Genomic DNA, 13201 nt, shown 5'->3' with positions numbered 1-13201 from the left:
TTGCCAACATTTTTGGAAGTGTTGAATGTTCTCTGAACTTCCTGGAGCAAGTAGTAACATTAAAATAAATAAATAAAAACATCAGACAAACCTCCAACTGAAACTTGATATAGCTTTTTTATACTAACGTTTTGAGATTATTAAAGATCAGATAACTTTTAATGAACACTCCATTAATGGAAGAATGTTTGTTCACAACTTTAAGAGAACATTGTCAGAAGGTTCTCTGCTATTCTGTAACTTATCTGTATAGATGTTCCAGAGGCCGTATGAAATAGCAATGGTGGGTAAAAAGACTATGGCATAATTACACTTGTACATACAAACATGTCCGAAAGCTACACTTGCTAACATGAAACTAGGTCAGCAAAAAAAAAAAAAAAAAAACAACAACCAAAAAAAAAAACCCACCCAGACACATTAGACAGTTTTGTCTGAAAATAATCAGCTTCGAAATTAGATTTAGTTTTGGTGCCACTATAGCCATTTAATTAATTGAAAGTAAAACCTACTGTCAGCTAAAATTAGCCTACTTCTTCAAATAAACATTTTTGCTTATGCACTTTTACCTTCTTAAATGCTTTAATAGCAGTAAACAGTCTGGTCAGTGCAAGTTTAACATCCTCTTTTCAAGGGTGTGTGGTGGTTTCCTACTATTTTTTTCTGCACATCTGTGGTAACACTTCCGCTCAGATTCGCAGTTGAGTTTACCATCATACTGCATATGAGCAAAACAGAATGAGGACGGCACAGCTTTTACTCTTCTGTAAGTTACTCTGTATAATTGCAGTTTGATCTTCACATGACTGAATAGTTTTAAAGGTTTAAAGAGTTATGTGTTTTACTAGGCTATATGTGTTTTATCTCCACAGTTCTGCTGGTGTGGTGTCAAACTACTGAGTGTTTAAATAATAAACGGGTAAATTTAGGGCAAAACGTGACTTTAGACTGTCCGATTGATGTAAAAGAGATTTATTGGGTTTTCCAGAAACTGACAGATTCTCCAGTGGTGCTACTGCGAACTTTCACATCAGATTCTACAACACCTCAGTTATATGACGAAAGATTCAAAGACAAATATTCTTTACAAATTCTAAGCCATTTAGTTATTAGTAATGTAAGTACTGATGAATTAGGAATATATTATTGTGCAAAAACAGGCACACCTTTACAGCTGAGCAGTGGCACCATACTTTACACCACTGGTAAATATTTCTAAATCACTTTTATGATTAACACATCAAAAATGTTGTTATATGTAGGCTATATACTATGTTTATAGCTAAAATTTATGTTAAACAAATTTTTGTAGTTTGTATTTTTTTGTATATGTTTGTATTTTTTTTTTTAAACCTGTATCAGAGGCTTTTAATCATATTTGGCCATGAAAACACAAAACTGAAAAACTTCTTCTATTTAAACAGAATCTGTCCAATATCAAAATCAAACAGAATGCAACAATCATAAACAACCACAATGTGAAAATACACCCGAGATTAACAATATCCTGACTTTCACATCCTTGCTATTAAACATTGTGCTGATTATTGCAATAATAGGTGAGTAAAAAAGTACACACACACACACACACACACACACATATATATATATATATATATATGTGTGTGTGTATATGTAGTATTCCTTTAGAAAGAGTTTCATGTTATTGTTGCATGTTTTGCTGCATCGCATACATTCCATGATTATATAAAGTAACCATAATTTAATGTGCTACTTTAGGTCTGTTAATGCTCAAACTTAAGAAGCTAAGAAAAAGTCAACAACAACCCCAGAATGTCGAAACAGTGCTGCTTGAGGACTTAAACGCTGCACAGGTAAGACTTATAAGCCTATTGCTAAATGGTTTAATCACTATTTTAGTTCATAGTACAAAAAGTCTCCTCAAGTTATTCTAGTGTTTTTCTTGTAGCTTGAATGTATTAAGAAACTTGTTAGTTGTGAAATAATGGTGGCAATTCATGACAGTTTGTAAAACACTGTGAAACACATACAGTTAGCTAAAATAACTATACTGGGTGCTCTACAAACTCACAAATGTTATCAACCAAATGTGTTCGCATGTGTGGTGAAGAGGTTTATAAAATGGCTAATTTCATTGTTGTTGTTCTCGTAGTATTCTGAAATCGAGTTACCTACATATTCCAGAGAAGAAAATCCCATTCAGACAAATGGCACTTACGTACTTCTTCAGAAGCCAAAGCCAAATCCTAGATCAACACAAGCAGAAATCAACACATCTTGCAGACTACAAAGTCGTTAATGAGGTAGTTTGAAACTTTCTGTGGGTGTGTTAATTTTTTGTGGGGTTATGTTTTATAAAGGTCAATATGTTTCAGTCGCCATTTAAGTGAAACCATGTTGTTGATTATTTATAACATACACAATTTGGTTGTGTGTTGTTACCAAGTACCTTAGACATATTAACAGATCAATTGTGATTGATGGATTGATGTGGTTAAAGTTTACAGTAAGACTCAATACATTAACATTAAATTATACTGACAATACTTGGAATCCTGAATCCTGGCCTATGTTAATTCATGTAAACAAACATAACTAGTTGATAATGACTTATGTTACTTAAGTTTGAATCCAATGATTGTAATTTATTTAATTTTATGTGTTTAACCATGCTGGTTTTGGATGATTTAGTTGGTGACTGGTGACCAGCTGACACGTACCCGAAACCCATCAAAATTAGGTCTGAAAACAAATTTCCCTAAAGGAAGTTCTTGAATCAAAGTGCAAAACATTAATCATGGTACAACTTCAGTAAAGCAAGAAAAATACATGGTCTAGACATGTGTTGTGCAACGCTGACTAAAGTTTTACCATGTTTGTATCATGTGAACAGATTGGTAAAAGTGTTACTTCCTGTTTCTGAACAAACAGCTTGAGTACATGAAATGTCTACATGCATTAAGGTCAAAATCTAGATGAAAGGTCTAGGTTCAAAACTGTTGCGATGCAATTCATCAGAAGTGATTTAAACTTCCTGTTCGTTGTTTGCCTCAGTAAAGTGTTGCAACATCCACTTATGACTCATAAAGACATTAAAACTTGTTTTAAGAGACGGATGGAGTTTTTATTTATTTATTTAGGTTACAATTACATTTGTACATTTTCATGATAACACAAGCATAACAGCATATATACACAAAGGCCGTAACCAACACAGACACTGAGGGAAACATGTCCGTTAGGATGTTTACGCTAGTCTACCTCAGCAAGAGGGTTGCCAGGTTTTCACAAGAAAACCCGCCTAATTGCTACTCAAATTGCGTTTCGGGGGTTAAAATACACGTTTTTAGCAGGATTCCCCTGGTAAAATTAGCAAGCCAGGGGCTAAATATTGCGTTATTGGGATCGCTTCAACCCGCAGACATGAAAAATAACCAGCAGCAACAGTAACTCAATTTTGCGGAAAACCGCGGACTTGGCAACAATGCTTGTCAGTGTCATTTGACGAGATTGATATGAGTCTTGACAAATCAAATCAAAGTAGGCGGGGTTTACTCGTCATTGAAGCAGAGCGCGAATTCAAGCGGCACTTCAGTTTTTAACGGCGAAAAAGAGCAAGGTAAGATGAAAGTAGCTAAACATTACAGCTTTTTACGACCTACAGTAGTATACTGTGATGCAAAATACTTGAGTTTTTTTTCCCCACAAATATGACTGTTTGGTTTCACTTGTGATCATGTAGGCTAATTCGTAACTGAACCTGAGGAGATAAGACACCTTTTGCGTTTTCGCCATATTAGGCATACAATGAAAGAATGTGTGAATATTTTAAAACATAACTTGCAAATAGTTCAAAACAATTACCTTCCATTTATAATTAGAGCTAGCATTTCCTTCATCGTTTAATTTTCTGTATCCTTTATTCCAAAATGGTTCCCGCAATGTTTAAGAACAGGTTACGGCCTTGTACACAACAAATAGTCACACTCATAATGTCTTTTTTTCTACTTCATACTTATATTCAATGAAAACGACATTTATATTATTAGACAAATGTACATGGGAATGGAGCAATTACACCATATCCAGTGTTCAGGAAGGAAAACAGCACAATGATGTGAACAACAAACAATAAATAGTTAAATTTACATCCCAACAAAAGATTTTCCTCTTCAGTAGATTCACATTATGTAAATCTACAAGATACGACGATTAAGAAACGTCACAATTTTATTTCTCCATTTATCAACAGGCATCAATAAATAATCTTTATATCTGTTTGATTGTGTCATAAGACGAAGCATTTTTACAAGCAATTCTGTGGTGCGCACACATCAAAAAAAAAAAAAACACATTCAAATGTACTCGAATACAAAACACAAAATGGAATGGGACGCGGCGGACGACATCAGTCCATCCGGATCTTCTGGTTGGTCATCCTGTAGATGATGCTGTCATAACCGGGATCCATGTTCCAGAGGTTGTACGAAATCACGATGACGGCTAAAGCTAACACGATCATCAGCCAGAGGACAATGTTAAAGATCACTGCATAATCGTAGTCGTACTTGTAGGCCAGGTTGTAGGGGCTGCCTGGGTTACTCTGAAACAACCACATGCTAGCATTACATGTAGGTCAACGTTCAAATGTAGGTTAGCGAAGGGGGTTTCTACTGTACCGTAGCAGTCTTTTTGTTTTGGAACAAAACAGACAGGTTAAGGGTTGAAAAAGTGAAGGGTGACTAAGATAAAACCATACGCTACTTTTTTCTAAAAATGAATAAAACACATGCTAGAGCTTGCTAACTAACTACTTCTGCCTACTAGTGCTGTCAAACGATTAATTGCGATTAATCACATCCAAAATGAAAGCTTTTGTTTCTATAATATGTGTGTACAGTGTTTATGTATAGAAATACATACACATGAATGTATATTTAAGAAAAATTTTTATATATTATAAATATTTATATATAATGTCAGTTATATGAATATAAATATATACATGTAAATATTTTCAAAATATAGGGTGTATGTGTGTGTATTTCTATATAGATAATAAATATGCACAGTATACACACATACATTATGTAAACAAAAACTTATTTTGGATGCGATTAATTGCAATTAATCATTTGACAGCACTACTGCCTACGCAGTTAACGTTAAACATCTTACAGAAGTGGTCTTGATTCGATTCTTTCTTCTCGTACCCTGACGAATAAGAATAATGCTGAAAATGTGGACCCGATCCAACATCAAGATTCTTCTATGGAAATGTTTGCTTATAGAGAAGCTTATTGCAGTTAACTTACGATCGGCTTGGACTCGAGGATGGAGCGTGACTTCCTGGTCAGAGGGGTTTCAAACGTCTTCACCGTCACGACTTCAACAACCGCGTTGTTTGCATAGACGTTGGCGACATCATCTGCGAACTTTATATGTGCACAAATAAACAGATTTTAGTATAATAGCAGTACTATTTATGTATTATTTAGTATTATTAGCGCAAAAACAGATTTTGTAGCTGAAACCAAGTAGAGAAATGTATATAAAAATATATTAGTGTAAATGTGAAGTGTTTTTGACTTGTATTGACTTAATTGTATTTTAACACAATTTTTTCCAGTGTCACATTTCAGCTTAAAATCAAGCAAAAATTAAGCGTTTTAAGTTTTTAGGTCCCAAGGGTTCATTTTCTTTTAAAAATAGTTTTTGTTTGTTTCTATGGGAAATATTTAAGTCACATCATCACAGAAAAATCTACTAGTTTCTAATAGGAAAATTTCATGTTTTAGGCTCAATACCTTTTGCAGAGCAGACGTTAGGATTCTGGTAGCGTCGATGAACTGAGGAGAGTCTGTGCCGTAGCGGCGGACGATTTCCTCCAACCCAGCAAGCTCTAGAGAGTACAGGTCAGGAGCTGGGTCTTTGGCCAGATGCTTGTGTTTCTGCAACTGTAGCAAAAAACAACAAAGATACAATGAATACAGTATAAATTATCAGTGAAAAAAAGAAAATTCTCTTTATGTTTTGAAAGTTGCCACAGTAATTTAATCTGCAGAAATAAGTAGAAAAAACTAAGTTAATATTTTTATTTTATATATTTATGAACTACATGAGACAATCAAGCAGGTGCAAACATTAAAGCTAGATTAAAAATAACAAATAAAAGGATTTTAAACTAAAATCAACCTATAAAATCTTGCACGGCTGATTAATATGGGGCAAACTGTCATAAAGCGTATCAACTCCGAGCAGACAGAGAAACTCACCAGAGTTGAGATGTCATAGAGCACCTGAACCTCAGACAGAAACAGAAGATCAGCCTGAAACACACAGACCACCACATTAAAACCGATATATTTAAACCAACGCCAACGCCTAGTTTAGGGTTGGAAACAAAAGCCAACATGCATCTACTGAACAATGGCTTCTATCTGCAGCAACTACTTTCACATGTCGATCATTTCGGTAAGGCAGAAGCCACTTCCTATGATGACCGAAAAATGCTTCTGAAACTGTTACAGTCAATGTCTGTATAAAGTTGTGTGAAAACTGTACAGACTAATAAATAAATGATAGACAGATAGATAGATATCTAGATAATAGATAGATAGATAATTTAAAACATACTAATAAAAACAGCAATAATAAAGTGAAGGGATTTGTATTTGTGTACACTTTCTCTTCTTTTTGTTTTGTTTTGTTTTGATAACTGTACTGTCTTAATGGTTTGATGATTCTACTGTTTAATGAAAAAAATAAAAATCAGAAAATAACATGTACGAAATTGTTCCGAAATCCTGATCTGAAACAAATGATTCGCAATACATGCTCTACTTTAGGGCTGGGCAATACGGGCCAAAAAATTATCACAATAATTTTTTTCATATTAGTCGATATCGATAATTATCACGAGTAATGTCAAATCTTTATTTCTTTCAAGTTTAAAGTCAGATTTTTGCTCCAAAGTGAAAGTAGAAACCAGACCGTTAATTTTCCTTAACAAAATAAATATCTAAATAGAAAAAATAATTTCTGCATGTTCTAATGAGTTATATGTTTCAAATCAAGATTGTCGGATAATAATAATAATATCACTTTTTTATCTCTTAGATAGTAGCTTGAGGATGCAGAGGTAAAATTTTGTTAATTATCAATCAGTAACATTTGTAAAAATTGTAGCAACCTCAGTTTTATATGGTTAAATTTAGTCTGACCCAGTTTTTTTTTTTTTTCCCCATAGTAGCAAGCATGCATTTTAAATCATGATAAACAAAAGTAAAACCACACATAATGGTACCTCAATACCATGGTAAAATATTATAACTACATGGTTTTATAGGTAGCCTATTTGTATGAAAAACAGTAGTCTAAAAACATTCAGTATAAATGCACACATGCTATAGCTTAATCTCAAATACATACATACTATAATTATATACCATTACTCATGTAATAAAATTCAATGTGAATATCCCACATTGCTGCCACAATACCACGTTGCAATGAGTGTTACTACAGTAAATCCATGGTAAATGATGGCGACGTGTAGATTGAAATGCCTTCTGACTGTCTCGTTGCACACAGTTTTAAACTAGTTTGAATCACAGAGTCATTTGTGTTCATCGCTGAATTCAAGTGAATTCAGCTGTGCTCATAACAGATGCGACAAGCTCGGTTTTTCCAGGCGCGTCCGTGCTGCATAAATGCATCTTCTCTAGTGAGCTCAGTTTGAACTTTCGTCCGAGTGGATAAACGGTCCATGTGGCGCGATTCAAATGAGTTGCGCTGTTTCGTTACGATTATCGAATTATCGCCCAGCCCTACTCTGAAGTCCCGAAGTGAATCAAATCATTTTCAATCCACACTAAATGAGATGAATCTAAATGAGGTGATTTGTGATCCACACTCTGAAATCCTGATCTGAATAATGATTTGCGAACCATCGTTTCAGGTCAGGACTCACAGTTTGGAGCGCAAATCTTAGAAAGGAATTTTGTGTATTGCGAATCATATGATTTACATCGGGACTTCAAATCACATATCTCAAATTACTTGATTTAAATTATTAAATTCGCAAATTGATTCACAAACCTGTTCCGATCTAATGCAAATGATTTGCGATTCACGCTCCAAAGTCCCGATATGTATCAAATTATTTGCGATAGGCAAAGTTCTGATCTATAGTAAAAGATCTGCAAACCTATTTTGAAGTTCTGATCTAAATTGAAATATTCGTGATCTGCGCTCTACGCTCCCAGTCCCCATCTGAATTATGATTTCAGATCAGGACTCTGAGCACGGACTGTGAATCATTTGATTTAGATTGGGATTTCAAATTACATTTCGCCAGTCATTAACCCATTTCAATCTAAATCAAATGATTTGCGTGCTCTGAAGTCTCGATCTGAATAATGATTCACAAACCATCATTTCAAATCATGACTCAGAGCACAGACCATGAATCATGGTTTCACGAAATATTTAGTTTGGGACTTCAAATCATGCATTGCCAGTCATTTCACTGGAATCATTCAATCCGAGAAATGATTCACGAACTCATTCCGATCTAAATCCGCAATACATGCTCTGAAGTGCCAATTTTAATCAAATTATTTGCGAATCGCGATACGCAAAGTTCAGATCTAAAGCAAAATATTTGCGTACTCACTCTGAAGTTACGATCTAAATCACATGATTTAAGATTCACCCTCTGAAGTCCCGATCTGAATAATGATATGTGAACCATCGTTTCAGATCAGGACTCTGAGCGCAAATCATTTGACTTAAATTAGAACTTTGTTTACTGCAAATCATTCAATATAGATTGGGACTTCAAAATTGATTTGAATCATTAAATTCCCTAAATGTTTCACAAACCTGTTCTGATCTAAATCAAATGATTCACAATACGTGTTCCGAAGTCCCAATGTGAATCAAATGATTCACAATACGCAAAGTTCCAATCTAAAGCAAGTGATTTGCGTACTCCTTGCAAAGTCCTGATCTGAATAATGATTCGCAAACCATCATTTCAGATCAGGATTCGGAGCATCGAGCACAAATCATTTGACTTAGATCAGAACTTCACATATTGCGAATCATTTGTTTCGGATCGGGACTTCAAATCAGGCATTGTAAATCATTTAATTTGTATCATTCACTTCGTGGAATGATTCACAAACCCCTTCCTTTCTAAATCAAATGATTCAAGATACGCGCTCCAAAGTCTGAATATGAATCAAATGATTCACAATGCACAAAGTTCCAATCCAAAGCAAGTGATTGATTTGATTGAATTGATTCACGATACGATTGGAGAGCTTCAAAACAGTCAAATCATTTTGCGACACGATGGTTTAACTAATTCTAAGTTTCAAAAAGGTCCATTTCACCCAATTTTAAAATCATGATGTGAAATGATCAGTTTGAAAGTTCAGATCTAAATCAAATGATTCGTGATCCACACTCTGAAGTGCTGATCTGAATAATGATCCCAAACCATCATTTCAGATCAGGACTCAGAGTGTGGACTGGACATCATTTGACTTGGATCGGAAATTCACAAGCAACGTCGAAATTCAAAAAGAAATGGCACACTTAATTTGATCTGGTTTTTGCTAGTGCATCACTTGAAATGAATGATCAAAGTCACAAGTTTCCAGCAAAGATAACTTGATTGATTTGGTTCTTCTCTTCCTCTTTTCGTGTCTTCAGTAATGCTTATTTGACATTGTCAGTACTACTACTGGCTTAGCTTGCTAGACATTAACCGAAATAAGCAAAAAAAAAAAGGTATGTTTTTTGAAAAGATATGTGCTTATTTGTCTTTAAATAATTCAAGCACTTTTCTAAATTCCCTTTCAGGAATATTGCTATTTTCAAATGTTTTCCAGGCCTTAAATAAAAAATAATTCAAGTACTTCAAGCACATTAAGCACCTTGTACAAACCCTGTAGACAGATTTTTAATTAGTTATTTGACATCTATGGACAAATTAGAGCTCAACACTGTGAGTGTTACATGACAATGTCTTCACCTCGTTATTACGGCTGAGAGAGATGAGAGGAAGGGACGTGAGGACGGATCCGTCCTGGGACAGACGTCCACGGATCTGTTGCAGAGTCACAGGCAGGTCCTCAAAAACAGTGTTGGCCATTCCCATCATATACAGCCTCTGAAACACACACAATCAAGACATTACTTAATATTAGACGGTTATTAAATAAATGTTCTGGGTTTGTCTTCACAAAAAAAAACAACTTAGACTTCTCAGTTTGTTAAAGAAAAATGTATTTACTTTACTAATCATAAACAATTTATAATAAATGTAAACTATTTTGGAATTAACATAATAAGCACTTCAGACACGTCAGCAAGTCGTCTTTCTATTTTTAGTGTCTTATTACACAAGACAATTTAATAAAAGAGACATAAGACAAATAATAACATAAAAGAACAATTTAAAAAAAAAAAAAGAGCTACAACTTAATCATTAAAAACTACAATCTTTGAACTTAATACTTGATAAAATGTACAATATTTCTGCTACCTTGCCTTTTTAAAAACAGGCCAGTCCAAATAAATATTCTTTGAAGTAGGTCTCATTTCAACTTTTTAAGCATCTCACATGCATCCTTATCTGCAGAACACTTTGTGTGTTTGCAAGCATCACTTATGTGGTTAGTGTTTGAGTCATAATAGACCAGAGATTCGCTGAGGTCTTACCTCCTCACTAGGGGCGAGCTGCAAGACCACAGGTGTGCTGTCGGCAAACAGAGTGTGCACTGTGTTTGCCACACTGTCCAGAGTGAAGGGAACCGGCTGAAACCAGACAGAGAGATAGATAGAGAGACAAAGTGCCAGTAGTCTCATGATATAGAAAAAGGGAAGTCTAGCAGGGAAACTACACGGCTACTCAATCTTGAAACATCCTCAATTAGCTGTGGAACAATTCTTTCTGTTTTTAGGGTCTAAGGGGAGTTATTTTACTTTGCTTATTTATTTAACAGTTAAACTGACAACCAACATGTTGAATCAAAAACATAAAAGCAATAAAAAGCGAGAGACAAAGACGTCTACTGCATTCATAAACCACAGAAATTAAAAATAGCTCATGCACGTGAGAATGCATCACTCACATTTTCAACAGGGTAAGAGGAAATGTTTTTCGGAAAGTCGAGGCTGTCCAAACCGCGCACGACGATCAGAGCGTTCGCACGCGGGCGTTGGAACAGCGAGCCAGCGGCCAGACCTGGCCAATCAAGATCCTGCAAGCAAAACCACAAGCTTAATACAGAGAAGACATCACAAATGCCATTACACGATTAAATAGATGTTATACCTCACGGATGGAGAAGCCCATGGTCAGGGCAACTAAATCAGGGATCTTTTCTCCCGATATGCGCCATTGTCCATCACGGAAAGTCACGTATTGCGGGCTGCGCAGAACAGTCAAACTGTCGCCCAAAACACCTAATGAAAAATAAGACAGTAAACAATGCTGATATATTCTCACACTTTATTATTATTATTTTTATTTTTATTTTTTTGCAATAATTGACACTTGTTTCGACAAGTCTGATGGAATGACATTCAGACATTTTCAGATCTGTGAAAAGCATACAGAAAAACAGTTTAAACCATGTAAAATAATTAATGACAGAGATTAAAATAGCTTAATGAATACATTTAATTACAATAAACATAAAAGGGGAATATATCCATACAAATAATAAAAACAACAAAATGTAACAACCTAAATATTTTTCCAAAGAATCTTACACACATATTTGTAGTATTTATTATTATTATTATTATTTATTTATTATTATTGTTATTTATTTATTTATTTATTTATTTTTGCGTATTTATACATAAAAACATTTAACTGTCGAACAAGCAATTGTCAAACATCAATAAGTCACACAAGACCGATCATATTTGGGTATCTAAAAGATTGCAAAGTCCTTTCCTAACACAACGATCGTTTAAAACTCATAATAATACTATCATAACCACAATATAGATCAACAATGTTGGATTTGTTAAATGAACCATGACTGTCACATGACCTGCTAGGGCTTCCTCATTCACTACCAACATTTAATAGCAAAACCGATTTTATTTAACAGCATAAAGCAAGATAAACACAACATCGTAGCAAATTGTCATAACTTAATTGAATTTGATTAATTGAATTGCATGAACGAGAGATATTGGATCGATTTAACGTTACATGACTGCGGATTATGGCATCTCACTGCAGTCGCCATTATTTCAATAAACATACGCTAAAAACACACCGACCCGACGAAGTACAAGCACGTACATCTAAAAGACAAAGTATAACGTCGATTTACCTGATAAAACGCATAAAAACGCGAACACGGTGTTCATAATTGTTCGATTCATCTCGGGAGGATTTTTCTGATGGACTGGCTTCCTTGCAATACCGGTCACATGACACGGGCCTACCGCGTGACGTCGACGTCGTGCGTCATGACGTTACTACTGTTCCTCAAGCGCTTTGGCTGCAACTGAGGGACTTTTAAACTTAATTTATTCAATCTCAATATAACCTTAATTCAAGCGAATGTTCGCTAATGTAAATTAGCTAGCTAAAATAGATTTTAAAGTACAATTATTAAAAACCAAACGAGACCTTTTGAAAGTAAGCAACAGTGAAGTGAACCTGTTCTATCTATCTATCTATCTATCTATCTATCTATCTATCTATCTATCTATCTATCTATCTATCTATCTGTCTGTCTGTCTGTCTGTCTATAGGTTGGTGACCTTCAGCCCAGTAGGACATGTGACTTGCAGTATGTCTGCAATTGTCTTCAAGGATTTTAGTCATCATGAGCCACTGGTTAGTCCTGAGCATTTCACGTGTCTCCCTGACTTCATTTTGACCTTTCTTGTAACATTAAATATGATGTAATAACCTTTTTATAGCCTAGGTTTTACACATATTTTTACTCAGCTTACAACACTTAACTTGTAGCACCCTGTTTAATTTCTGACGGGAATGAAAACGAGGCTGTGAGGGATTGAAGTAGACTATGTTCAATGGACTGTACTGATGAAAAGTAGACTAGAATTAGACAAAAATGTAATAAAACCGTTTGGAAAATTGTGGGTTGTGAAATTATGTGATCTCGGACCTTTGTTCAGTGCGTTACATTGTAAAAGATAGCAACTTCACAGC

At 34.8% G+C, this 13201-nt stretch overlaps 2 protein-coding genes across 2 annotated transcripts; one reads left to right on the top strand and one right to left on the bottom strand.

Annotated features, from left to right (window-relative positions):
* Positions 1–673: 673 nt before the first annotated feature.
* LOC127153673 (uncharacterized) lies at positions 674–3422 on the top strand. The gene is made up of 5 exons (XM_051094891.1): positions 674–766; positions 873–1205; positions 1425–1559; positions 1741–1835; positions 2135–3422. Exons 1-5 carry the CDS (start codon positions 739–741, stop codon positions 2279–2281), a joined length of 738 nt encoding a protein of 245 aa, XP_050950848.1. The 5' UTR covers positions 674–738; the 3' UTR covers positions 2282–3422.
* An 888-nt stretch (positions 3423–4310) lies between these two features.
* atp6ap2 (ATPase H+ transporting accessory protein 2) lies at positions 4311–12489 on the bottom strand. Its single transcript, XM_051094893.1, has 9 exons — positions 12351–12489; positions 11333–11463; positions 11130–11258; positions 10717–10812; positions 10028–10165; positions 6258–6311; positions 5790–5939; positions 5298–5417; positions 4311–4585 (listed from the first exon to the last, which is right to left on the bottom strand). Exons 1-9 carry the CDS (start codon positions 12400–12402, stop codon positions 4391–4393), a joined length of 1065 nt encoding a protein of 354 aa, XP_050950850.1. The 5' UTR covers positions 12403–12489; the 3' UTR covers positions 4311–4390.
* Between the last annotated feature and the right edge of the window lie 712 nt (positions 12490–13201).

This window comes from Labeo rohita, chromosome 22 (genome assembly GCF_022985175.1).
Source record: "Labeo rohita strain BAU-BD-2019 chromosome 22, IGBB_LRoh.1.0, whole genome shotgun sequence".
NCBI classification, from domain to species: Eukaryota; Metazoa; Chordata; class Actinopteri; order Cypriniformes; family Cyprinidae; genus Labeo; species Labeo rohita.
This window is presented reverse-complemented; position numbering and strand designations above follow the sequence as displayed.